Source organism: Pezoporus flaviventris, unplaced genomic scaffold (assembly GCF_033815535.1).
Source record: "Pezoporus flaviventris isolate CSIRO_AGI_PZ_B2104156 unplaced genomic scaffold, CSIRO_AGI_Pfla_v1 ptg000026l, whole genome shotgun sequence".
In the NCBI taxonomy this organism is placed as follows: domain Eukaryota; kingdom Metazoa; phylum Chordata; class Aves; order Psittaciformes; family Psittacidae; genus Pezoporus; species Pezoporus flaviventris.
The window spans coordinates 2,759,723-2,786,713 of record NW_026892574.1 but is presented as its reverse complement, the minus strand read 5'-3'; the positions used below and the strand labels follow the sequence as shown (position 1 = coordinate 2,786,713).

General features: G+C 56.6%; 1 protein-coding gene across 2 annotated transcripts; it reads left to right on the top strand.

The window, feature by feature from the left end:
* Positions 1-50: 50 nt before the first annotated feature.
* On the top strand, positions 51-23,954 carry TWF2 (twinfilin actin binding protein 2). 2 transcript variants are annotated; one of them, XM_061458383.1, is made up of 9 exons: positions 51-211; positions 10,418-10,495; positions 14,441-14,619; positions 16,122-16,217; positions 16,814-16,918; positions 21,820-21,945; positions 22,034-22,184; positions 22,563-22,684; positions 22,857-23,954. In XM_061458383.1, exons 1-9 carry the CDS (start codon positions 187-189, stop codon positions 23,022-23,024), a joined length of 1,050 nt encoding a protein of 349 aa, XP_061314367.1. In that variant the 5' UTR covers positions 51-186; the 3' UTR covers positions 23,025-23,954. The 2 variants fall into 2 exon arrangements, with proteins under 2 accessions (XP_061314367.1, XP_061314368.1); XM_061458384.1 differs by having other exon boundaries at positions 10,335-10,495.
* Positions 23,955-26,991: the final 3,037 nt, after the last annotated feature.

Genomic DNA, 26,991 nt, shown 5'->3' with positions numbered 1-26,991 from the left:
CGCGCGGACCCGGCTCCTCCCCGGGGCGGTGCAGGCGGTGCAGGGCAGCGCAGCGCGGTGCGGGCGGCGGCTCCAGGCTCCGGAAGCGGCCGTGGTGCCCGCGGAGCCGTTTCCTGCCCGGGACGCGGCGGAGCCGGAGCGGAACGGAGCGGGGCCGAGCCGAGTCGAGCCGAGCCGAGCCAAGCCATGACTCACCAGACCGGCATCCACGGTAGGCGGCGCCCGCCGAGCTCCTGGGTCCCCGCGCCCCTTCCCTCGGGGTGGGCTCGGCAGGGCTCGGACCGCTCTCCGTGAGCCGGGCTGCTCCTCCGCACCCCCATCGGGAGGCACCTTGAGCATCCCCCGGCGCGGCGCGGCGGTGTCGCGGTACCGGTGGTGGGGGCGGTAAGATGAACCTTCCCGAAGGAGCCGGCAGGTTTCCCTGCAAGTAGCCGGAGGGGGTGGGGGAGGCGTAGAGCCAGGCTGAGAGCGTTTGGGTGCTGGTGGAAGGTGAAGGAGGGGTCTGGCTCCCGGAGCTGCTGCCTTTGAGGGGCTCTCCTCACCCTTTGTCTGGGCTGATGCTCAGGACACCGCTGTGACACCGCTGGTACGGGCGCCTTGCTGCTGCGGCAGCGCCTTAACCCCCGCAGAGCTGCTCCGCCGCAGCCCCCGGCCGCATCTGCCCGCCACGGGGTGATGCTCGGCCCCGGCCCCGGCCCTGAGCCTGCTCCCGGCGGGGGTGCAGAGAGAGCCTCGGGAAATTCCTGCCCGGCTGCTGCCGTGGTGTCGGGGGGAAGCTCCCCGCTCTCTCTGCTCGCTCCCTACAGGGCCGGCCAGCACCCCCAGACAGCAGCTTTTGCATTTATGGGTGCGTTCGGTGTGTGGCTGTGCCCGCACGGTATTTCCCTCCTGCGCCGCGCTGCCAACTCAATTAACGATATTAATCAGGAGTAGAGGTGCTGCATAATTTATGTAACCGAATCGATATGCGAGCAGGGATGTGAGAGCAGCTGGCCCTGAAGCCCTGCTGCGTGCCAGTCTCGCACTGCTGTGTGCCCCAGGAGGGGAGCTGGGACATCGGCCTTGTGGCTCCCTTCCTCACAGCCAGCACCTTCACACAAGGGTGTGGGGTTTGTGGCTGCTCTTCCTACGTGGCAAGAGCATCCTTGTTCCTTGAGTGCATGGTTGAAAGCATCCTTCCTTTCCAGGTGCTTGTGGAGGAGCCGTAGTTGACAAGTGGTTAGTGATGGCACTTAGATGTTTCTCCTGCTTTGCCTGGGAGCGCCGGTAGCTGACAGCTTTTGGGCTCAGGTTTGCTGCTGCTGGTTTAAGCTGAGGCCCTGAAGCTGAATGTGCTCCCCGCTGTAAAAAAAGCTACAGTTAAAAGAGCCCAGCAGGATGCACCCCCCTGACCTCCGTGCGCCAGCTCTGCAGAGCTCTCTGGTGGGGTTTGGTGCAGGCAAGGCCTGTCTCGCCACCCGAACCCCAGGGGACTGCTGCCTGTTGCTCCCCTCTGCGCCTGGTTGATGCCGCCCTCTCTGGCACCCCCACGGCTGCTGGGGATGCTCTGGCTTAGCGAAGCCAAGGAGCTGCTCTCTTGAGAGCAGGACCTTCATCGACCTTGGTTGCCCACCGACCGAGGCAAACCCCGCTCTGGGAGTCGCAGTGAGTTGTCGTTGCCCGAGGACATTACGTGCCCTATCAGCAGCTCTGCTGGAAAGGGGAAGAGGCTTTGACTTCCCCTGGGGAGCTGCGCCCAGTGCAGGGTGGGGATAGACCCAACAGCTCTGCCCGGCAGCAGATCCCCAGGGGTGGCACGAAACCCTCCCGTGGTCATGAAGAAGACCTTGTGCTGGGTGTTGGTCCTCGCAGCGTCTTGGGCATCTCTGGCTGTCTGAGCTCTGGGGTTCTCTCCTCCATGTCCTGCTGCGTGGTCCCTCTTCCAGGAAGCGGCTGTTTCCTCTCTGAATGCAAATCTGCCCCTCCTGGGGGTGCTCTGGGTTTTAAGGCAACCATGCTGGTGGGGGGGGTTGAAGTATTTCAGTCCTCCCCACCCTGGCACGGTGATCAAATTAAACTCCTCTGCTCGACAGAGAGCAGATTCGATACCGGGTGAGGAACAGAAATCCCGCTGCTGCTTTCATCCCCTCTGCTGACATCTGTTGTTTGCCGAGGAGGAGGAGGGATTTTCTGCATCTTTCTGGTTTCTGAGGCCTTGTTATTTTTGTGTGCACATCACTTTGTGGTTTTGCATTCCCATTTCTCCACATTTGCAGGAAGGCATTTGCTCCTGGTGAATTACGATCGGACCTGCTGCCGGCTGGCTTAGGGGAGGTTGTGGCCAAGCTGCTGAGAGATTTAGGTTGGCCCTGTGCTAGATCAGTGAGAGCAGGGTGATGGGGTTATGGGGAGCCCCCGGAGCAGCCCCCTGCTGCGATGCTACCGAGTCATGCCGGCTGCTGGGGAGAAGCGGGTTGTCCCCGGAGAGGGGGAGCAATGGCAGTGAACAGCTGCAGATTCGGGGTGTTTAATCAGGGCTGAGCCTTTCACAGAGAGGCAAGAGGTTAATTATTATCTTTTTAGGTATCTGGCAGCTTCCTTTCAGGTTCTGGTGAGGAAACAGGGCTGCCATGGAGACTGCTGGGCTGGGGAGGTAGCTGGAAGCTATCGAGGGTTGCTGTGGGCTTTTTGGGGCTGGAAATCTGCTTCTTGACTGCGGCTGGGAGGATTCAGTGAGAATTTTTGCATTAGATGGGGACAGCTTTCACTGTTTGAGTTTAAAACCTTAGGAAGGTGATACTAGGCCAGGGCTTCCCTCAGAAAGTGTGCACGAAGAGGCTGTAAATGCAGTGAGGTCGCTGCCAGGGTCTGTCCCTGTGTCCCTGTCCTTCCCGACACTCAAATCAGTGCTGCCAGTGGTGCCTTTACTTGGCAGAGGAAAGGAACAGCAACCTGCAGGCAAGGCAGGACCGTGTGTGCTGGCACTCTGCTTTGCTCCAAGATGCCATGCTGCCAGCTGGATCCAACTGATGCTGCCCACAGGGTGGATGCTGCGCAACCTGGAGTGATGGAAGGGCTGAGTAGTTCCAGTCCGAGGTGGCGAAGCGGAGACGAGGCAGGTCCCTGGTACGTGTGTGGAAACCCCAGTACTGAGAGGCATGAGGCTGGTGTCAGGCAGGTGGCTGAAAGTCTCTGGGCAGGATTTTCTATATGCACCGGGAGTCTTCTGCATGAAATCCTGCAGGATACCGCTCAGCCCCACGGAAAACTGGGAGAAAAGCTTTGCAGTGTCCTCTCTTGCCATTTTCCTTCCCTCCTCTTTCTGTTTTATTCCGACATCTGCAGCTTTTTCCCAGAGAAAAGGTTTCCTGCAAGGACATATTTTTTTTCTTTTTTCCATGGTGAGGAATAAAATCCTCTTAGTGCTTAAACCAGGCAGGCAGAGCCGTCAGCAGAAAAGCTCTGTGCAGCAGGCGTGTTGAGCAGGCGCTGCGTGACGGACTTACACTGGGATAGATTGAAAAGGAGGAATTTTAGCAGCAGCAACAGCTATTTTGTGCCTGATGTAGTTGTGCCCTTTCTTGGATGCCCTGGAATGAGCTGGGCAGAGCTGCTTGCACAGGGAAAGAGTTGTAGGTGCAGATGTAACTGTGTTTTACCCATCAACATCCTGACTACTGTCTGGCCAAGCATCCCTGGAGCTTGGACAAGTTTTGCCCAGGTTTGTGGCTGGATTTTTGGCTGTTTCCCTGTTGCATCCCAGGCACACTGTGCCCTGCACAGTGAAAGGGAAGCAGCCACTTGGAGTCGCATCAACTTGAAGATTATGTCCAGGGAATGAAAGATTGATGGCCAGAGGCTCGGGTTTCCCGTCGGGAGTGCAAGGTGACTCAATGTATTGAGAGAGGCATCTGTTTCAGGGAGCATGCATTATTGATCTGGGAGCTGGGTACTGTCGTTGGGATGCGGGGGGATTGGGAGGGTCAGATAAGCTGAAAACCTGTTGTTCCCCCAACAAGTCAGTGAGAGGATGGAGGAGGAAGAGGTGCAGGGGGGCGGTGGGGCTTTCACTTCCATCTCCTGTGCTTCCCTGGGTTGTGCAGGCGGCTCCGCAGGCACCCTGACATCCCTACGGAGAGACCAGCCCGTTGCTGTGGCTACGGCTGTCAGTGCGTGGTGCCTCTGTCTCCCTCCAGCCTCCTTCCAGCCCGGCTCTACTCAGATAAGCTTGTCAGGGCTGTAAACACCAGCAAAAAGGCTCGGTTTTGGGAGCAGCTTTGTGGCAGGGTGGTACCCACAAGCTGCTCCGTCTCGCAGCGTTTTAAGGCAAGCGTGTGCCTTCTCACCGTGAGCTCCTCTTCTCTGGCAGCTTGCCTGTGTGGTCAGAGCCACCTAAAGGCCACCACTGGACAAACCACGATCTCCCTGGATGCCGTGGTGCCAGCTCTGCTCAGCCCTCCGTCCCAAACGGGTGGCAAGAGCTGCTGGGCTGGGAGGTTAGTGGGCTGCTGTTAGTGGGCTGCTGTTAGTGGGCTGCTAAAGGCAGGTGGCTCATGAATAGGGGACAACTCATCTGCAGCCTACAAAAGGTTGGAGACAGAGAGGTGCTGCACGACTGCTGGAGGCGATCTTGGGGCTGTCTTGGGAGGGTGGATGAGGAGGCACGGGTGCCCACCAGGAGGGTTGGTGGCTGGGGTGCCTTGTAGAAAGGCCAGAAGGTTCCTCATGATGCCACTGAGCTCACCCTGCCTCCAAGCAGCAGCATCCCTGGAGGTTTGCCAGGGCAGGGATGGGGGCACGTTGTCCTTCCTGGGGTTTGGTCACTCCCATCAGGAGATTCCCCAAGTGCCAGTTTGGGACCTGATGTTTCTGGCTAGAAAAGCACAAGCTGTTTCTGCTCTCCTCTGGGCTGACCAGCCCTGGTTCCTTCAGTTGCTCCTGCGCACTGCGCCTTGTGGCATACGTGCTGTCCAGCCTGTGCCTTGCTCCTTGCAGATGCTGAGCTTTGACATGTTTTTTGTGCTGTGCCCACAGCCTTGTCAGCACCAAATAACATGGTTATGCTCTTGTTTGCGCCTTCACAAATGGCTTTGCCTGCAATAACATGAAGCGATTAACCTGACCTCGGCTTGCGACCCACCTCTCCTGCCTGTAGCTGCTGGACCCTGCCCTGCGTCGCTGCAGCTGGTCCTTCTCCTGGTCACAGTGCTTGGCTTCCTGTTGAGTTTCACCCTATCTCTTTTTTTCCCAGCCCATTTCTCCAGCCTGCCAAGAGAACGGTGAATTCTCCAGGGCGCGTTTCCGTCTCCTCTAGCTTCCCTCCTCAGAGCTGCAGGAACCGCTATTGCAGTGCCAGAAGTATTCAGTGAAATGTGGACTAAACCTGGAGCCACCACCTGGGTCTCCCCAGGAGACTTTGCTTGATCCAACCTCTGGCACCTCCTACACTGAGAGATCAAAGAATCATAGAACAGTCAGGCTTGGAAAGGACCTTAAGATCATCCAGTTCCAACCCCCCTGCCATGGGCAGGGACACCTCACACTAAACCATCTCACTCAAGGCTTCGTCCAACCTGGCCTTGAACACTGCCAGGGATGGAGCATTCACAGCTTCCCTGGGCAACCCATTCCAGTGCCTCACCACCCTCACAGGAAAGAATTTCCTCCTTAGATCCAATCTAAACTTCCCCTGTTTAAGTTTTAACCCATTACCCCTTGTCCTATCATTACAGTCCCTAATGAGGAGTCCCTCCCCAGCATCCCTACAGGCCCCCTTCAGATACTGGAAGGCTGCTATGAGGTCTCCACGCAGCTTCTCTTCTCCAGGCTGAACAGCCCCAACTTCCTCAGCCTGTCTTCATACAGGAGGTGCTCCAGCCCCTGAGCATCCTCGTGGCCTCCTCTGGACCTGTTCCAACAGTTCCATGTCCTTTTTATGTTGAGGACACCAGAACTGCACACAATGCTCCAGGTGAGGTCTCACAAGAGCAGAGTAGAGGGGCAGGATCACCTCCTTCAACCTGCTGGTCACGCTCCTTTGGACGCAGCCCAGGATACAGTTGCTTTCTGGGCTGCAAGCGCACACTGAAGCCGGCTCATGTTCATTTCCTCATCAACCAACACCCCCAAGTCCTTCTCCTTGGGCTGCTCTGAATCTCTTCTCTGCCCAACCTGTAGCTGTGCCTGGGATTGCTCCCACCCAGGTGTAGGACCTTGCACTTGGCATGGTTAAACCTCATGAGGTTGGCATCAGCCCACCTCACAAGCGTGTCGAGGTCCCTCTGGATGGCATTCCTTCCCTCCAGCTATCAACCGAACCACACAGCTCGGTGTCATCGGCAAACTTGCTGAGGGCGCACTCAATCCCACTGTCCATGTCAGTGACAAAGATGTTGAACAAGACTGGTCCCAACACCGATCCCTGAGGGACCCCACTCGTTACTGGTCTCCAGCCAGACATGGAGCCATTGACCACAACTCTTTGCGTGCGGCCATCCAGCCAGTTCTTTATCCACCGAGTGGTCCATCCATCAAATTGATGTCTCTCCAATTTAGAGACAAGGGTGTCGTGTGGGACAGTGTCGAACGCTTTGCACAAGTCCAGGTAGATGCCATCAACTGCTCTACCCCTGTCCATCATAGAAGGCCACCAAATTGGTCAGGCAGGATTTCCCCCTAGTGAAGCCATGCTGGCTGTCACCGAGCACCTTGTTGATTTTCATGTGCCTTAGCACGCCTGCCAGGAGAATCTGCTCCAAGATGTTGCCAGGCACAGAGGTGAGACTGACTGCTCTGTAATTCCCCGGGTCATCCATTTTCCCCTTCTTGAAAATGGGGGTTATATTTCCCTTTTTCCAGTCATGGGGAACTTCACCTGACTGCCAGGATTTCTCAAATACGGTGGCCAGTGGCTTCACAACTTTATTTGCCAGCTCCTTCAGGACCCGCAGATGGATTTCATCAGGTCCCATGGGCTTGTGTGTGTTCAGGTTCTTAAGATGGTCTCGAACCAGATCCTCTTGTACAGTGGGCCCAAGGTCTTCATTCGTACAGTCCCTGCATCTGCCTTCCAGGTGTTGGGTGGTGTGGTCAGAGCATTTGCCAGTGAGGACTGAGGCAAAGAAGTCATTCAGAACCTCAGCCTTCTCTCCATGATCCGTGCGGTTCTGTGCCCCTGCCATAGAGCTTCACCACCAGCGTGTTTCCCAAACTGGCTTCTGACACATGGAGACGTGTTTAAAAGCTGAGCTGGGGCTCCTGAAGCCCACAGGTCTGTGGGTCTTCTGGAGGAAGTTGGGTTGATCTCATGCAACTTGCCCATAGTAGATCCCTGCTGGCTATAGCCCAAGTTGGGTTTGTTTCTGGCCTTGTTCCAGGATTTTCCAGGAACCCATGTCTAGAGGGTGAGTTGGACGTGTGGGTTCCCGCCCAGTCCTTTGCCCCATCACTCCTCCCTTTCCCTGATTTGTATGGTTTCCCCACACATGGCTTTTTCAGCCCCGGAGTTGGGTCCTGGAGACTTCTTGGCAGCAAGATACCACTGGTATCTCTGCCTCCATCTCAGGGTAAGGTCTTCTCCCTGCATGTCTTCCAGAGCTGGCCATCTAATTCTGTATTAATATGGCATGCGAGCCAGCTCATCAGGTCTGCTGTGCCAGTTAAGTCGTAATCATGCCCAATGAAGCAGTTGCTGAGCTCGTGCTGAAAGCCCTCTCTGGCTTATTCCTCTCCCTCCTTGCTGGCTCACTGGCTCTTGGCTCTGTATCACAGGAGACAGAAGGGGACATCAAAAACACCCCAGTGATCTTTATATTTAAATGAAAATTGCCTTTTTTTATTACTTTGGTTTTTAATTTCAGCAGAACGCTTTCTTTTGTTATTATTTTTTCTTTATTTCAGCAGAATTAAAGCTTGGAAGCCTGCTCTGAGGTTTTGTTGAAACCTTTGCTGCTGCGTCCTCTGGAAAGCATCTCCCTCCTTGGCAGTATCCTTGCAGTATTTCCCATCCTGCACTCAGCTTCTCCAGCAGCATCTGTGCTTTTCCCCATCCCCTTAAGCCCCTTTGTACCTACACATGTCCCAGTGCTCGGCTGTCACTTGTCAGTCACTCAACTGTCAGTCATCCCTGCTGTCAGCCCAGTACCTCTTGGCATTCATTCCTAGCATTTCCAGGTGGCATGGGGGGGGTTGTATTTGCACAGACTCCTGATTTTCCTGACCCCTTGTGTTCTTGGAAGGATGGGCTCAGGCCGGAGGGATCTGCAGCCAGCTAGCACTGCAGGACGTTCATCTTTCTCCTCCGAAGCTTGTGCTGTAGGAACATCCATGACTGATGTTATTCTCTCCTATTTTGGTAGTGTAATAGCAGTCAGTGAAGCTTGGTGCTTATTAGGAGCTTTTGTCTCCTGCATGAGGCTTTCTGGGTGTATAAATGTCTCTTTTTTTTCCCTCCTCTTCCGCCTCGTGTTGTTTGCAGTAACCACAGATGCTGCCAGAAGGAAACAGACACTCTCAATGGGGAAAGGGGCTAAAAATATCAGAGCATCTTTGGGTGGCAACAGCAGGAGCAGGGTGAGCTCCCAGCCGGCACTGGGAGAGGATGAAGGTCTGCTCTGGGAACAGGGAGAGCCATGTGCCTCGATGCTGATGGAGGGAGAAGGATGGTTTGCTCATGGTGGGGTTATGCCAGCAATAACTTCTGTGTGTCCCCTAAAATGCCATTAGCAACTGATGTGCCTTCACTGGAGTGTCTTTGTGCCCGTTCCCCCTGGGATGGCATCTCTGGGCTTGTATGGGAGCACTGCTGTTGGCAGGGTATCGGCTGCAGCTCTTTCTCATTGTGCCTCTTCTCTCTATGGGAGGGGAAGCCATTGGACATCTCTCTGCTCAGGGCAGGCTTTGAGCTGGTGGTGGGGCAGATGTGTCTTAGATGTGTCACTGGGGGGACAGGCAGAAGTTCCCTGGGGGGCTCCCCAGGGCATCCCTCTGTCCCATCTCTCTGCCTGCATCATCATCAGTGTTTGTGCGTGGGGACAAATCTGTGCCCACTCCTTCTCCCTGGGGGCTGGGGGGCCGTCTGCAGGGGAGGAGAGCAGCCCCTGTGTCCCTTGGGCAGGGCATGGGTAACATCGAGGCTCCCCCGAAGGTGATGCTGGGGGGCTTCGCCAAAGAGTGGTACCCGTGCTGGTGGGGCTGAAGCAGAACGGGTACAGCCCTTGGTGGCAGGAGATGGCTTGTCCAGCGCCTTTCAGCTGATGTAGGGGTGGCTTTCTTTGCAAAGTGCCTTGACCATGGGTGCTGTCAGGCTCCGAGGGACCAGTGCAGGGCTCCCTCCTGCTGTGGGCAGCTCTAGCTCGGTGGTCAGTAATGGACAGGCAGCACAGCAAAGTGCTGGGAGCGGGGAGCTGCTGGTGGCAACTCCAAGTGCAGATCCCAGTGTGGACTGAGGGGCTTCTGCCCAGGTCTCTAATCTTTGCAGCGCTGGTTTCTTTAGTGTTTCTAACAAGCAGAGAGCTGCCTGTGGCTTCGAACTCACAGGACCCCTTGACTGTGCAGCCACATCAGGAAAGAACTTAAGCATGTAAAGGGGCTTTCGGGGGGAGCCAGCCTGGGAGATGCTCCTCGCTGGGGGGGCTGTGCCCCTCCAAGTTGCATCTCTTGGACATTTCCTTCCCAGGTAGCATGTCCAGGTGGGACGGGAGCTCTGCACCAGTGATGTGTTCAGGATGGGCAGATTAAGGCTCCAGCACTGGTATGGGCTGCCCCTTCAACATCCACTGCCCGCCGTTATCCCTGGTAGGATGCCAAAGGCTGGTTGCTGGTGCCTGGTGCACGGGGAGGGGGGATGAGGAAGAAGGTGGCTCCCCAAAAACCTTCTGCAACCAAAGCGCTTCCAGCTCTGGAGCAGAACCCTGGGACCATTGCCTTTCCCTTCTGTAGAGGCTCAGTTTCAAACCAGTGCCTCCAGCCTGGAGTCACGCTCGTCCCAGCCACCTCAGGAGCAGCATCCCTGACACGTGTCACAAGCCCAGGATGTCGCAACCTGTCAGGACATCTTCCAGCCACCCTCCGTGTCCAACCCTTACCGCTTCGTGAAGAGAGCAAACTTGTCACTTGAGCTCTCCGTGCCTGCGCCGGCCAAGCCATCGTCTAAATTTGGGTGATTATGTTCACGCAGGCCAAGTATCAAGTTCTCTGGGTCACATGTGCTCCCAGCTGCTGTTTAACTCTGACGCCTCGGGGAGAGGCAGCACTTTGCCCCCAGCTGTTTGGGTTTTCTGTTATTATTTTTATTACCTCTTTTTTGGGGGCAAGACAGATTTTTTTTAGCTATTTTTAAGTGTCTCTCCTCCAAGGTGCTCCCTCCCCCGGCCAGTGCCAAGCAGCCAGTGCCTGCTTCCACTGCCACATCTCATCACCATGTTTCTGGTTCTTTCAGCCACCACGGAATTAAGGGACTTTTTTGCCAAAGCCCGAAACGGTTCAGTTCGGCTCATCAAGGTCATCATTGAGGACGGTAAGTGCGGTTTAAGCGCTCTGATTTACACCGTGTCAGTTCTGTTTCACCTCTGTCTCTCCTCCTTTCCTCTTTGCCGCTGTGCTGCCAGCTTGGTTCTTTGGAAACCCCAAGGAAAACGCTGCTGGGGCTCCCTGGCACGTGGCAGCCCAGACCTGAAATACAAGCCCAAAATGTGGGTGTGCTGGTGAGCAGCAGCTATTGGAGCCCTGGGGTGGCTCCAGGCTGGAGAGCAGCAGCTTTGCTGGCATCTGGGATTGGTGCTGGGTGGGCTCTGGGGGACTTTTGCTGCTGCATGTATTGCTGCTTGTGTTGCGGGAGCTGTGCAAGCGTGGTGGGTGGCATGGGACCTTGCTCAGGGGTGATAGGCGGCATCTTCCTCCTTGGACATGGTGTCCCTTGCCAGGCAAGGGGATGCTCGGGGCAGGGATGGGTGAGGGGGTGCTTCTTGGTGTGGGGCTCAGCATGGGACCCGGATTGCATCCCACAAGGGATGCTACACTCGGAAACCCATCCTGTCCCAGCCTCTGCTCTCATGCATGGGACTGCCCCTAGCCGAGTTTGCTGGCATCAGTCTGCCCGTGTTTGTCCCATGCCTTTGGGTGGCCTCTACATCTGTCAAACAAACAAGTGGAGCAAAGCACTGATTGAACATCCCAGCGGGGAGCCTCCGTGGTGTAGGTTTTCCATCACCTCAGCCTCATACAATTGCATATGAATGACTTGTTTCTCAAGGCAGCAGGGACGTTAATGTCCTGCCAAGCTGCTGTCATCACCTCCCTCAGGTCAGCCATCAGGACATCGAGGTGGACACAGTCATTAGGAACCCGTGCTGGCCTTGGAGGGGCTACAAAGGCCCATACATTGAAATGTATGGGGCGCATCAGCAGGGCCAGTGCAGAGTTCAGTGGTGTTGGGTTTGCCCCGGCGAGGTCTCCATGTGTTAGGATGTGATGTCTACGTTGTTTCTCTGAGCATCTTCAACAACGTTTTTGCTTTCTTGGCTCCCTTTCTTTTAAGAAGTAGGAATTGGGTTTGTGTTAAGAGAAGTCACAAATGCCCCTGAGCCTGGCCTTAGGGTCCTAGAGCTTGTGCCACTGACTTTGGGTTGTGGCCAGCAATGTCAGCAAGGGAGACTTTTTACTTTCAGTTGAAACCACGTCCCGCCATCTCCACTCAGGCTGAATGGGATGTCTTTATCTGTCCAATGTGGCATCATCGTGCTGCATGGACCAACGTCACTTGGCAGTGCTTTGTGCTTCACAGTGTGCCTCTCCCACCCTGCCGGCTCCTTTCCTCTGGCCTGCACCAGCCGTGGGCGGTGCTGGAGGAGCTTGGGTGTCTGCGGAAGCTTCTGAAATGCAGCGGAGCCCGAGGCCTCTGTGGGCAGCAGGTGGAAGGAGGAGAGGTGGGAGCACCTCTGTGCTGAAGGGCTTGGCCTGCTGGGGACACCGTGGCCGTGGTCCCACCAGCCTGGCACACAGAGCTCCCGTCTGCCTGCCCGCATCACTTGGAACGAGGTTCTTGGCCTCTGGCCACCACCTTTCTGTAGCACGGGGGCCATCAGCCTGCTGCTACCCACCAGAGAAGGACCTTTGAGCAGTAGTAAATGGCCAGGCAGATGTCGGGGCTGGATGGGCAGACTTGAGCATGCAGACCCTGGGTGGGATGTGTCCCCGGGTGTGTGGGGAGGATGAACCAGCTGCTCTGCCTGTGCAGGGGATGTGGAAGAGGGACCTCTAGCTCTGCTCGATGGCTTTCAGGGGACCTTGTGCCCTGTTTGTCTTGGGGCATTGTGGAGCAGGCGTCGGTGGATGGAAGGACAGGAAGATGGTGCAAGGAGCCTTGTGGCAGATGCTCTGTGTCTGGGGCCCCAGGACAGCAGCTATGGCTGAGCAGCCCTTTGGGAACTCTTTGATATTGTCTTTAGGGACCTGCTGGAAGAAGCTGAGGTTGGAAGGAGGAGTGGTAGGGATGAGGATGTGCACCAAGGGTCAGCAATGGTTTTCTGGTGTGAAAGCAGCTTGTGGTCCAGCATGGTTTTAGGTGTAGGGGCGCTTCAGAGCCAGGCAGCCTGCCTGCAGTGAGTGCTGGGGGTACCTCGAGGGCCAGAAACGTGCTTCCAGCTGCACTTTGTCCAGCAGCAGTGCCCTGCAAAAGTGGAGCCTGAAACAGCCCGTGCTGACAGTGATGCTTTGCCCAAGGGTGGCTGCTCTGTGTTTCCCTTTCTCAGTGCTTCCCAAGGAGGAAAATCTGGCCCTAAATGGGATGAGCAGAACTGCAGAGAGCCCAGTGGCAGGCAAGGGGAGTACGTGGCTCCTCCAGCCCGGGGGAAGCAGCCTGGGAATAGCCCGGAGTGACTTGGCACGATTGCCTTTTGGGTGAGGTGTTGGGATGTTTGGCAGATGGAGACACCCGTCAACTGCCCATGAATTTGGCCAGATGAAATTCCTTGTGGTCTTTTTAGGATTCCAGGTCTTAGCGATGCACAGATCTGATTACAAGGCTTTAGTTTAGGGGTACATTGAGGGATTTATACTTCTCTTTCTCAAAACAGGTAATTTTGCTGAAGGTAAAGTGTTTTCAGCACCTTTTTTCTGCTGTCCTTGTCCTTACTCTACTGGTAGCATGTGCTTTTGTGTGCAAATAATTACGGGTTCAGTGTGTGATGGCAGTTTCCATGGCATTGGGCAGGGAAGGGCTGCGCTGCTGTGGGCAGGGGAATGCCCTGCTTGGATGGAAAGAGCAATTCATCCCAGACTCTTTATTCTTCAGCTATCTTCCTTCAAAGCTTTCCTGCCATGGGATTCGGAGCTGCTGAGCTGGATGGGTTAGGGGAGGGAGTCCCTGGCCAGGGGTTCTCTGGCTCCCAATGGGCAGCGGGGCAGAGGTCCAGGCAGGGTGCATGCCAGGCTGAGCATCCCCTCAAGTGCCAACTGTCCAAGGCCCCAACCGATTCGTTTTGCTTTGGCACCTCCAGGCTTTTCTCCATCTTATTCTGAGTCCAAACATCTCCCCCCAGAGACATTCCTACATCTAAAAATGGAATAAAGATACAGGCTGTTTTCCAGCAGCCAGCGCTGATCATCTCCAGCACCATCATTTTCCATCCAGCCACCCCAAAGCTTGGTTTGACCCTCGCAAGGGGGGGTTCATGTTCGTAGGGTGCCTGCACCAGGGTTTAAATCCCAGCTGAGCATTGCCTGGCTCGTGGGGCTCCGACCCCCACCAGTGCTTGCGTAGCAGCTGGAAAAATGCCCCTCCAGATACCTGAGCTGCTACCACGTGTGTGAAGTATGTAGGTCACTTGCAGAAGCTGGGGCTCTCCTGGCAGCATGGTCCCTCCACAGACTGGGGTCTCTGGGACAGTCCTGGTCCTCACAAACAAGGGCTTTGGGTGTCAGCTCTGATTTTCACCCCTCTGTTACGGGGAATTCAGTGAGAGCAGCTTTGGCTCATTGTCCTGGCCTTTGCTATGGGACCTTTATTTTCCTTAACACCCCAAATCTAGGTGTTTCCTCATGTCCCTGATGAGGTATTCTAGTGCCCCCGGAGCTTGTCCAGGTGAGATGGAGGGGATCTTGCCTTCTCCCATGAGCAAGGAGGGATGGCTGGAGGGAGCAGGACAGAAGGAGGCTATGGATGGTCTCCAGAGAGGAGACCTCAATGATGAGGAGCATGGGAGGGGAGGAGATGGTTGGCAGGAGGCAGTGGGATACTGGCAGAAAACCAGCCCCTCCACAGCAGCCACAGCCCCAGTGGCATCTCCTGGGGTCCTCCCTGGGGATGTACAGTCCTGCACATGGCTCGAGATCATCATTTGGTTTTCGGCAGGACAGCGCTGGCGTCTGTGCTGGAGCTGCAGTGAGCTCTTAGACGAGGCACCACATGGTCCTGCAAGGTGAGCCTTGCTTCCACCTAACGCCACCTTTTCCATCTCTCCAGAACAGCTTGTGCTGGGGGCCCACAGAGAGCTGTCCCGGCGCTGGGATGCTGACTACGACGCCTTCGTGCTGCCCTTGCTGGACGAGCAGCAGCCGTGCTACGTGCTGTACCGCCTGGACAGCCAGAATGCCCAGGGCTACGAGTGGCTTTTCATCTCCTGGTCCCCCGACAGCTCCCCGGTGAGCACCGCACCGCACCGTGACACCGCAGCTTGGGGACACGGGTGTGCCCTGGGAGGTGGAGGGTGGAGGAGATGCTGGCCAGGCTGACTTTGCACTGGGGCTTAGGAAGATTGTTCACACTCTCCATCACCGCGCCAGGTTAAGAAGTGGAAACTGCTTTGGGATGGGCGAAGTCTTTAAGACACAGTAAGATACACTGGGACTGTGTCTCTGTTCCCTTTGCAGAGCTGTGTGAGGAGGTGGAGGGACTGGGATGTGGAGGGGGAAGCAGAGTGGACCACAGGGCTGGGATGGAGACGTCCCACCATGGCTCTGGCCAGAAGCAACAGAGGGAAGAGCTGGTGCTGGCAGTGAGTTGCCTGGCCTCGTGTCCAGCCTGGCCCTGCTCCACGTGAGGGCTGACACACAGTGGCTGCTGGCTTGGCTCTGGGCTCGGCTCCAAAATCAGCCTTAAAAAGGGCCAGGCAGGCTGGTTCCCTTGGAGCTGTGCGTGGCTGGGCCAGCATTGACCCCTGCTGGGTGCCTTGTGGGGCTGGAGATGGTGTTGGAGAGCAGGCACCAAAGGGCTGGTTGGATGGAGGCTGGTTTAGAGGATGGCAGCACTGGCTTATAAAACACAGTCCTCTTGAGCACATCTCCATAATGGGCTTTCAGTGGGATCAATATTTATTGCTGTATTAATGTGTGCTTGTCATATATGTATGTATATGTATTTATATATACACATTCACACATACCTATATATTGTATGTATTTTATATGATCTATATTGTCAAGTTAATATATACATTTGTCATATATATAAAAATATATTTGATATAGACATAACAACTATATGTTGTTATGTATTATTTTCTATATTATAACACACATATATAGAAAAGACTCTGCAATTTGTTGAGATATATCTAACATACAGATATTATTATATGCACACATATACAATTATGATAATATAGTTTCATGTGTGATACACACCTGCGTGTACATGTACATATACATATACACGTGTACGTAATAATACATATTTTAATATGCATCTCTCAACAAACTGTGGAGAGTCTTATTTGCAGAAGGACGGTGCACCAAGGAGCCAGAATTCTTCCCTGAGTTTTACAGAACAATGTAAAGTGCCAAAAGGCAAAAGTCACTTTCAGGTGACTCTGGTGGTATTTGCCCGAGTGCAGGCAAGAAATGATGTGCTGGAGCTCCGGGATGGGAAGCAAAGCACAGAATGAACGGGTGGATTCTGGGCAGTCTTGGCGGCGCTGCGCTGTGCACCAGCAGTGCAGCAAACGGCGCTGGTGGGTTTTCCTGGCTGCTCCTGGCCTGGAGGTGCTGCAGTAGAAGTCAGCCTGAGCTAGAAACCGGGTGGTTGTTCCAGGAGGGGCTGAGCTTTACAGAGCCGGTGGTGGGACGGCTCTGTCTTGTGGGGAGGTGCTGCTCTGTGGTCCCGTCATGCTCCTCTGACCACGCTGCGCACCTCCCTCCCTGCGCAGGTCCGGCTGAAGATGCTGTACGCTGCCACCAGAGCGACGGTGAAGAAGGAGTTTGGCGGGGGGCACATAAAGGATGAGATGTTTGGAACGGTGAAGGTATGGTGGTGGTTCCTGGCAGCCTTTTGGGCTCAGCGCTGAGCTTTGGCAGCCTACTCCAGGCTTGGTGCCAAAGCCGGGTGGAACGTGGATGCTGTTAGTTTGGCAGGGGAACAGCTCCAAGGTTTGTCCCCCACCCTGTTTTAGTCTCCTGGGTGGCTTTTACTGCTTTGTCCTGCCTGCACGGCTGTGGTCCGTGATGGAGACCATGGAAGAGGTGGGAGGAAGGCTTCTAGGAGATCCTGAGCTTTATGCTGAGTGGGAAGAGAAGCGCCAGGGGGTGGCGGTGTCACTTCAGCAGTGAGAGCTTTATTCGGCTGCCTTGGCGGGAGCCTTCTCCTTCTCCTCTGACACAGCCATGGGTGTCTGGGAAGGGGCAGGGTGGTCTGCATGGGCATGGGTGGTCGTGGGCACTGTTTAAATTAAATTTAAAGCGTGGGGTTTGCATGAAGGCATCCTGGGGTTGATCGTCCTGGTAAGGAGAGAGCCCAGGAGGCACTGGGCTGCTCAGATGCAGCCTCAAGGCTGGGCACGCATCCAGCCCGGCAGCAATAACCACCCCTGACACTCCCCCGTCCCTGTCCCTCTGCCTGCAGGAGGACGTGTCCCTGAGCGGTTACCAGAAGCATGTGTCGTCCTGCTCTGCCCCAGCCCCGCTGACCGCAGCCGAGCAGGAGCTCCAGCAGATCCGCATCAATGAGGTGGGTGTCTGCCGGCCCAGGGAGAAGGAGCCTGAGACCCTCAGAGCACACAGGGATGTGGGATGCAGGGAGCAAGCATCTGAGCACCCCAGAGTGGCTCATTTGTACTGCGCTCTCTTGCACCTCTGCGGTTTAACCCATTCCTGCCCCTGCTGAGTGGACCGAGCATCCTCACAGCCAAATTGGTGGCGTAAAGAGGAATTTAGAGACTGGCTTTTTTTTTACACTTGCTAGGACTTGAGCTCAGGGCTCTGTCTTGCTCACCGTAAGTGGCACTCAGAAGATGGTTTGAGGCTGAAAGCAGGCAGCGGTTTCTAACCTCTAGGTACTGGGGCAAAAGCCAGAGCTGAGTTTGAAGTCATGGGGGAGGCAGGAAGAATTCAGACTTATCTTTGGGCTGCACGGCATCCTTTCCCATACTCTTCCTCTGTGGCTATAAAAATGAGGGATGCTGTCACAAGAAATACAGCTCTTAGCTAAATATGGGGGCTTATGCACTGGAAAATGATGTGGAAGTGGCATGGGGTAGGGTTGGCGGCAAATAAGGCTGTAACAGCATTGTCTCCCCAGTGGCATCTCATGGCACTTGTGCCAACATCTGTGGTGCTGTGAAACATGAGGCAGGGAAAGGGATCCTGCTCACTGGTTGGGAAAACCACCCAGAAGCAGTATTTGTTGGGGTAGGAGGATTTCACTTAGGTGCTGTGGAAAGGCTTCCTCTCTAGAGGAGCATCCCTCACTCTTCCGCCTGTGCTGGGGCTGTGGGGCTCATCGGTGGTCACTTGAGGGGTGTTTGGGAGATACTACCAAGGAGTGGTCTTCACTGAGTGGGTCTTAGCATAGATATCCCAGCTGCCAGCCAGGAGGGGATTGATTTGTGCTGGAGGATCCAGTCTGGTGCCTGTGCTTGGAGAAGAGACAGATGCTGATGGTGGCTCTGCAGCTTGTTTGGCATCTTTGGGCATCTGTGCCATTGCCTTGGCTGGGCACTGCTGCAGGATTAAGTAGTTGGCTGTGTCTTGCAGGGTCATACGGCCCAGGTAAGTGGTCATGGTGCTTGTTTCTTGGTTGATCTGCCATGCTCTGCCTCCCACTCTTGCCTTTGTGAGATGAGATGCAGCAGCCGGGTAAAGGTGCTGCTACCATTTGGTTTCATTGGGCCACAGAGATCAGTCAACACCAGAGAGAAAAATGGATGTTTTTCTGCCTGTGGATCCAAAGGTGGGAAGCAGCTGAGCAGTGGCTGCACTAAAGGGTCTTTGTGTTGGTGCAGGGGCAGCACAGAGCAGGAGGTGATGGGAGATCAGTGCCATGCTCACCTCCCCAGGGGAAACTCATGGCTTTGGGTGAGTGCAGCTTCAAGTGAGTTCCTGGAGCCATGCAAGGCAGCTGTATGGGAGGAGCTCTCAGCCTGTAGCACCCTGCTCACTGCAGCAGTGCCCCCAGCCTGCTCACTGCCTGCAGGCTTACAGGGTGCTTCTACATTGTGCATAGGCTGTGAGGCCCTTGCACTCATGTGCACGTTGCAGTTTCATTTGGAGGAGCAGACCCAGGGCGTGGGAGCCAGCAGTGAGGGCTGGCAGCCCCCATGCAAGCCCTGACCACAGCACTTCCACATATCTGCCCATGCCCCCGCTGGCAGTTCAGGACCCTTCACATCCCCCTGGGTTCAACCAGTCTGTTAGGATTTGGAAAGTGACATAAGGGACATTGTGTCTTTAAAAGCCACCAGCTCACACGAGCTTTGCTGTGCCCCTCACCTGGAGCTGCTGGTGGTGGTGCGGACCTGCTCTCCTCTAATGCTGTTGATGCTCAACCCTCTGAGATGCTGACCAGGTCTGCATCCTTCCCCGTGAAGGTGGCTGAGTTTCTAGGCTGGCAGAGGCTCCCTTGGGATCCTCCTCAACCACCAGCTGAGCGGGGAGAAGAGGTGTGAGGGGAAGAGCAGTAATAGAGCAGGAGCAGGGAGGCGACGGCTGCATGGCAGCAGCTTCAGCGCTGGCAGAGCTACTTTTTACACTGATATAGGAAGGACTCGGGTTTGCACCTCACCTGGGAGGGTGCTCAGCCTTTGGTAAAGCAGGTTTTAGGCTGCATGAGCCAAGCTTCTCCTTTGGTTTGAGGACTGCATGGGCAGAGGCAATGTTGTGAGCTACCCTCCTGCTTGCTCGCTGGGTGGGAGCTCACAAAACCCTGCCATTTGCTGTAAGTATGTGTGTGTGTATGTATGTATGCATGCATGTATTTTAAATAGCTGGAAAATGCATTGCCAGCTTTACTGAGCTGGAAGTTGTCAGCTGACTGTGGGCTAAGAAGTGGCTTTGAATTTGGCATTGATCTCCCTTAACACCATGAGTGGGAAGTCTTTCTAGAAGCATCACAGGCTCAGAATCATGCAGGGGAGCCAGCGGAGGAGAGGAAGGTGGCTTTGGAGCTGGGGGATGAGGCAGGAGAATTAAGAGGTGGCCGTGCCACTGCAGCATGTAAGGGGGTGTAATTCATACGACTCGGTGTTGGTGGGTGGGTAGAGCAGAGGCTTTGCTAGAACCCCCCCATGAAGGTTTCATTATGAGATAGAAATGGTCGTTAGAGCCAAGGTCAGCACCATGCCAGCAATGAGGAGAGAGCAGGACAAAAGTTAACCTAAAGAAAAGGAGATAAATATCCCTCCTGCTGCCAACGAGGCCACGGCTGGGATGAGGCATGGGCTCAGCTGTCCCATGCATGCTTCCTGGGCTGTGCCCTGTGTTTCCGTGAGCCAGTTCTTCATGGTTTTGGAAAGGGAAGGAATAGGTACTACAGCAGTATGGGGGGGAGCTGGTGTTGCTAGGACAAGTTTCCACATCTTGGGATTCTCGGACTTCTGCGTGATTCGTGTTACAGCTTGAGGTCTTTCCAGATCCGCTATAACCCTCCCAGCCCCTTTTCTGTTTTAGAGGAGAAACATGAGGATCTGGAGGTGTTGGCAGTAGTGATGTCCTTGCACTGCACCTCTCCACAGGGTGGGACCAGGAGAACTTGTCTGTATCCTCTGAACCCCTACGTGCTTGCCCTCGGGCCCTTGCTGCTGCCACGGCAGCTGGGGGTCATGGTAGGAGAGCAGAGCTTGGGGGTCAGCCGGACCTCCTGGCACTGCATAACCATTGAGCAATTGTTTCCCAAGAGCTGCGCAATCACACCCTGTTCATCCTCCGCGACGCTTGGCACGGATGGAGGCTTGGGCATTTTCCGCCCTCCAGAGCTTTAGTATATGTTGTTCTGCAGAAGATGGCCCAAAATCTATTGCTGCGACTGCGGGACCTCCTCCAGACCCTGGCTTAGGGCCACCCTGGTTGGGAGGAGATGGGGCACAGGCATGGGAATGTCAGTGGAGGTGCTGCATGTGGGGCTGCCGGGGCCCAGGGCTCTGTCCTGCTCCTGCCCAGTGCTGATGTCTGCCCTGTCATTTTTTGCTGCTGTCACTGCCTGCTCTGCCAGGACAAATCCTTCCCTGGCCTCCAGCAGAGCCAGGGTACACCTCCATCCCCCTGGCATGCCCGTGTGTCCCCCACCCCTTCTCGTTCCACACGAGACCCGCTCCATCCCTGCGCGGGGTGCTGTTGACAGTGTGTCTGCTCTCCCCACGCTCGCAGGATTCCTGTTCCCAGGACTCCAGCACCGAGATGGTAGGCTGCTCTGCCCGCTTGATGCCCTTTTTGTCCTTCTCCTGGAGGTGTTCTTCTGCATGTTCTGCTCCGGGCACCTGGTCCGTCATCTCCCTGGGGTGTGGGTACCCAAAGGGCTGCTGTAACGAAAGGCAGCCTTGTGTCAAAATCCGCTTTGGCACTGCCCAGCTGGTTCTGAGTTGTGAGCTGAAATTTCTGTGTTTCTCTTGGCATGCCTTGATTTTTCTTCCTTTATCAGGGGGAGGGAAAAGAAGAAAAAGTGTAATAGAAGAGGCTGGACTGTCTTTATCCAAAATCCCCCAAACTGATCCCCATGGAAAGGGACCCATGCTCACTGCAGAGCACCTGGGTTAGCGCTGCTGGACTCTTTACCTGGGGGGGTCTTGAGGTGGGCTGGGGTCCTCCGCTGTCGGGGTGACGCCGTCTCCCTGTATTCTGTGGCAGATGGTGGGGGGCTGCTGCTGCTGCCCATCGCTGGTAGAGTACCCCGGCCCCGAGGAGGTAATGCCGCGCCTGCCGCGTCCTGCCCCCCTTCCCCACTGCCGGCCCACGGCACACTGCAGTCCCGGGCAGGGACCCCGCTGGAGCTGGGTGGAGGCACCCGGAGCGATGCGATGTCTCCACAATCTCATTCCCTTCCCTCTTTGAAGTGGGGTTTGGCCTCCTGGACTAGGGTGTTTGCTTGGGGTAGGAGCAGCAGCCTCTGCCTGGCAGGGGTTGCGGGGAGGACGGTGGCTGGGATCTTTCCAAGGTGTGGATCTACAATTCCCCAGCTCCAGCACAGGAGGCAATGATTGTCTGCTGCAGTTAAACCTGCCGAGGAGGGGCTTGCCCTCCTCACTGCCAGGGACCCATGCAGCCGAGCACTGTGATTTCAGGGCTTTCCCTATCATCTGCAGGTTGTGGTCAGAGGTGGACACATACCAGTGTTGGACACAGCATCCCTACCAGGGGCTCACTGGGAAATGTTGGTTTTGAGCTGGTTTTTGCTGCAGTGAAGTGATGGGGTGCGGGGTGCATGGCTGGGGATGGGTGATCTCCCAGAGCAGCGGTGCGGTGACAAACATCAGCACCCTGAGCTTGGCTGACTTCTGGTTGTTTAATGCCCTCGCGCTGGGTGTCAGGCAGCTCCTCGGATGAGAAGCCTTTTGCTGCAGGACTGGCCGGTTTTCCTCTCTGTCCCTTGTGCACCCCTTGCTGCTCTCTCCCTGACGCTTGGGTGGTCTCCATCCCCAGGTGAAGACTGAGATCAGTGTGGAGAGCAAGCACCAGACCCTGCAGGGCCTGGCCTTCCCCTTGCAGTCGGATGCTCAGCAAGCCATCCAGGCGCTCAAGCAGAAGAAGATCAACTACATCCAGCTGGTAGGTCCCTCACGCAGCTTCTCCACTGCCCTGCCTCATGCTGCCACCACTCACTCCCGTCCGCTCCCCCATCCCCTCTGTCCACCAGAAGCTGGATCTGGAGCGGGAGACCATTGACCTGGTGCACACAAGCCCCACGGAGATCGCTGACCTGCCCAAGAGGGTCCCCCAGGACTCGGCTCGCTACCATTTCTTCCTGTACAAGCACTCGCACGAGGGAGACTACCTGGAGTCTGTCGGTGAGTGCCTCGGCACTGGCAATGGCTGGTTAGAACCTGCGCTGGGCCCCGCTCTCCCTGGACCATCGCTCACAGGGGGAGCAAGCAAGGATGGGGATAGCGATGGTGTGGCAGGGGGCCTTGAGTTGGTTACCAGTTGCCATCCTCCTGTGGTGGGTGCTGGCAAGCCCTCTGGTGCTGCCATGCATGCTGCAGGGCGCTCTGGGTGCTGTGGTCATGGCACTGGGGAGGGTTGATGGATGGGATGGCTCACCTTCTGTCACTGAGTAAACTGGGACCCTCAGGGCCGGGAAAGCCATGATCGGGGTGGGATGCAGCTGCCTAGTGCTCCCTAGCCACGATCTCAGACAGGGGTATGAGCCCTGCTCTCTTTTGCAGTCTTTATCTACTCCATGCCTGGGTACAAATGCAGCATCAAGGAGCGCATGCTCTACTCCAGCTGCAAGAGCCGGTTGCTGGACACTGTGGAGCAAGAGTTTTGCCTGGAGATAGCCAAGAAGGTAAGTGTGAGCCCACCCAGAGGTGACGGAGCAGAGCCCTGTGCTGGGCATCTGCAAGGCACCCTGCTGCAGCCTTGGTCCAGCCCCACTGCCAGGCTCAGGGGGGCTTCGAGTGCCCCACAAGTGGGTGTCAAGGCCCCAGGGAGCTGCTAACCCCCACTCCTGGGCACAGATTGAGATCGACGATGGAGCCGAGCTGACGGCGGAGTTCCTCTACGAGGAGGTGCACCCCAAGCAGCACGCCTTCAAGCAGGCCTTCGCCAAGCCCAAGGGGCCCGTGGGGAAGCGGGGACAGAAACGGCTGATCAAGGGGCCGGGAGAGAACGGCGAGGACAGTTAGATCCCGCAGGAGCGGGTGGTGAACGGACAGCATCCCCGCAGCGCTGCCCAGCTTCCCCTCCGCTGACCGGGGGGTCTTTCCCTCCGTCTCAGCCTAGGTTTTTCTTCCCTTTCTTTTTTCCTGTTTCATTCCTTTTCTCAACATCAGGATGGCTTCTTGCACCTGGGGCAGAGTGATGGGGAGGGTTCAGGGGTGTTGGTGTTTCTTTTCCCTGTGTCCTTATCAAGCCCCAGGGCTGCCAGTGGAGGATGGGAGCAGCAGGGCCGTGTCCCCCAGCCTTGCTCCTGTCCCCCCCCCCCGGGGTCACAGCTGCTGCTCTCGGTGTTCCCTGCGTGATTGAAGGACATGCTTGCCTGCAGGCTGCTCTATGCAAAGGGAAGGGGCTGGCGCTGGGGATTCCTGTTTGAAAAGAGAAAATGCTTCTTTCCCTGCTCCCCCAGCCCCAGGTTTTGCTGCCCTGTCCTGCTCTCAGTGTGCACAGCCCCCCTGTCCGGGTCTGGAGTGATCCTGCACCCCCTCAGGGTGCGGGCAGGACCCCTCCCCATGGGGTGGGCTTTGCTGGCAGGAGTTCGTCCTGGGGGAACCCAGCCAGCAAGAGGTGGAGGGTCTTCCCCAAGGCTGGAGCTCTGCCTGACACAGGAGAAAGGTCACTGCCTTTGGGTGATGTTTGCATCCCCTTTTTGACTCCCCCCAGTAAGGCTTTTCCCCTCAGTGGGAGCCGTTACAGCCCTGACTCAGCCCCATCCCTGCTCAGGATGGGAGCCAGGGGTACCCCAAGCCCTGGTCCCCCCCTCCATGTGCCCCAGCTCCCGCTGTCACTGGGTTTGCTGCTGGCTCTGCTCTGAGGCAGCCCCATGTTAAAAATCACATGGGTTACCCCAAATCCTCGTGTGGGGAAGCGTGACCACCCCTGCGTGCCCCCCTGAGGACAGCCCCCAAGCCTGGGGCTGCGAGCTGGGCTTTGCTGAGGGGCTGGAGGAGGGGAGCACCTTGCCGCTGGGTACCGGCGAGGGCTCGGGAGCCGCCCGCCTCCCCGGGCACACGGAGCCGGGGGCGGTGGGACCTGCCCTCCGCTCTCCTGCTGCGGCGCTGCCGTTGGCTCGGCGGTGGGGTGGAGCTGGGCGCAGAGCACTCTGTACTGACCGCTCTATTTTCTAACGAATAAAGTATTTTTAAAACAGTCGGATGTTCTTTGGAGGCCCCTGCGGTCCCCAGGCCCGGCACGGAGCAGCCGCTGGGGCTGCAGAGCAAACCGCTCGGACACAGCTAGCTGGGAGCCAGCCGCCATCGTGGCCTTCCTGCTGTGGCCGCGTCCAGCCCTCGCCGGCACCCCAGGGACATTTACACTTTAATCCAGGGAGCCGGGACACAACCCTTTAATGTCTGCCAGAGGTTTAATGCTGGACCCGTCCAGCGATGGCCAGAGCTAGAGCCAGCTGTGGGAGATGGCGTCCCTGCTCGGCATCCCTGCTCAGCCCCCCTGCTCAGCCCAGCTTCCCTTTGTTTAATGGATGGTAATGATTTTGCTAGGCTGCAGTGCTTGTTGTTCTCTTGGATGGGGCGAATTCCTGCCTGGTGGAGGTAGGAGGGAAAGGAGGAGGATGCTGAGCCAAGAGAAGAGCTGGGAAGGCAGTGGGCTCTGTCCTGTAACTCCTGCTGGGCTGCGGGGTCTGAATTTCCCAGCAGCAGGTCCTGATGGAGAAGCAGGGTAGCATGTCCCAGCCTGTGATGGAGCCACCAAAACTGCTGCTTCCCAGCTCTGCTCAGAGGAGCTCCGCTGCAATTAGGATATAACCTTTATTCTTGTTATTTATTATGGGCAGATTTCCCAGCACAAATTCTCCCTGTGTCCTGCACTGGCACAGCCCAGGCCTTGAATGGGCTCTTGCCATGAGACCAGTGGGGTTTGCACCGGCTCGGGGCTGCACCACGTCTTGTCTTTACTCTCCGTGCCCAGGATGAGGAGCTGGAGAGCTTGGGAAGCCAGCTGTAATACGTTAAAAACAGAACCCAGAGCCAGCAAAACCCCAAAGTAAACCACCGACAAAAGGTTTAATGCAGATAAAGAACCACCCGCAAATGAGTCTCCTTTGGGCGCAGAGGAGGATGAGGAGGGCAGATGCTGCTATGCATGGAGCAGCCTCAGCGCGGACGAGCTCCCCCTGGGCTGGCGCGGCCGGAGCCGTCCGACAAAGCTCATTCACCGGCCCCTTCCGAGCCTGCTCCCCTCCTGTGCTCCGTAGTGTTTAAACGTGCCCAAAGACCGGCAGGAAGCGAGGGGTGTCCCCATGTCCCCACCCCACCGCCCCCATCCCCTGCCCGTGCTGCTGTTCCCAGCGGAACCCCCCCTCGTGCCCCAGGACTACTGCACACGGCTGCGGGGGAGCTGGGCAGAGCAGCCCGAGGGACCTCCGGCTGGGTGCCCGCCCCACCCACTCCCATCCCATCCCGTCCTGTCCCATCCCGTCCCCTCCCATACTGTCCTATCCCATGCTGTCCCAGACTGCTGCCCCCCCTGCGGCACAGCCTAGCAGGGACACGCTGTCCAGCTGTTCCTTTCGTGAGCCTGGTCAGGATTTAGATTCACAGCTCACCCTCTGTTAATTTAGGCTGAACATCAGTGGAACAGAACAGAGTGGGGCAGGAGGGCGCTGAACGCGCAGGCAGAGCACGGAGCAGTGTGTGTGTGCTGGGGTCCCCTTGGAAGGGGGGTTACAAAGCCAACACTGAGCAATTCCCAGGCGCAGTTAAGGCGCTCACAAACCTGGCTGCTGCCTCCTGCCCCTGTGTCCCACCACCCAGCAGGCACACGAGGGGTCACACGAGCACTGCCCCCTGTCTTTAAGGTGTGAGTTTAAAAAGCCTCCCCTGCTATGGACCAAAAGCTCTGGGGTTTGAGGTGATGCCTGGGAAGCCTGCGTTTGGTTGGCAGCCACTGGCGACCCCATGGAGCGCGTGTGCCATGAGACAAGGCCACCCCATAGCAGGGTTTGCCCAGCCGGAGGGAGCAGCAGGGCACAGCCAGCTTCAGAATGAGGAGGCAGCTGCAGGTGGATGGAGCTGAGCACCCCCAGAGCCAGCCCAAGCACTCAGGTCTTTAGGACTTGCAAAGGAGGGTTCATGGGCTTTATGGCAAACAAGTCACAGGGAAAAGGATGGAGCCAGGATGTTTTTCCCCATGGGATCCCCGGTTCAAAAGGTACAGAATCTCAGAGGAGATAAGTCCTTTGGCTTCTGCTCCTCTTGGAGCTGAAGCAGAGGAGCTGCAAACGAGTTACACCTGGTTGTAAGCTGACCGTGTGAATTGGAAGAGCCACCTGGCATCTGGGCTATGGAACCACAGGTGCCTGTGGGAAAGGGAGATGAGCCCTCGCACTCAAAAGCTCCGCATCCTGCCTGAAGCCCCCCCCCTGAGGGATGATGGCTCCAGGGAGGAGGATGCAGCAGTAAGGAAGGAGAGGTTGTTTTCTCAAGGGGTAAGTTTATCCAGGACCAGCTTCCCCCGGGACTGTACAAGCTTGGGCTGTGGGTGGGAGCGTGACCTGATGAGGGTTTGGGGTCAGGCTGCGGCACAGATTGTCCTAAATAACGAAGCCTGGCTATGTGGGGCTAGCAGCTCTGGGCCAGGGGCTACCCTTGCAGTAGGCTTCAGTGCCTTATGCCAGCATGAGCTGCAGCCCAGGTGCTCTCTGCCCGAGCTACAGCAGGTTTGCAGTGAGTCCCCACGGGCATTTCCCCATCCCAGTCACTGGCAGCAGGGCAGGAGGACCTGCTTACAACCCTCTTTGCAAGGAGCTCCCTGCTGCTGTTCCCCGGGGAGCAGCAGTTGTGGGCACTGCTCCCTGTCCCTCCCCCCTGCATGCCTTACCCCATGGCTGCCAAGAAGCTGGCTCTTTTGTGTGCTGAGGTGGCCAAACCAGGCAGGCAAGGGGATGGCTCCTGTTCTGTGGCTGCAGCATCCCTTTGC

Bases quoted from the DNA above. Each gene is read 5' to 3' on its own strand.
- TWF2 (XM_061458383.1), top strand. From the start codon at position 187: ATGACTCACCAGACCGGCATCCACG. The intron at 10,496-14,440 runs GTAAGTGCGGTT...CCATCTCTCCAG, and splicing joins CAAGGTCATCATTGAGGACG to AACAGCTTGTGCTGGGGGCC. The intron at 22,185-22,562 runs GTGAGTGCCTCG...TCTCTTTTGCAG, and splicing joins AGACTACCTGGAGTCTGTCG to TCTTTATCTACTCCATGCCT.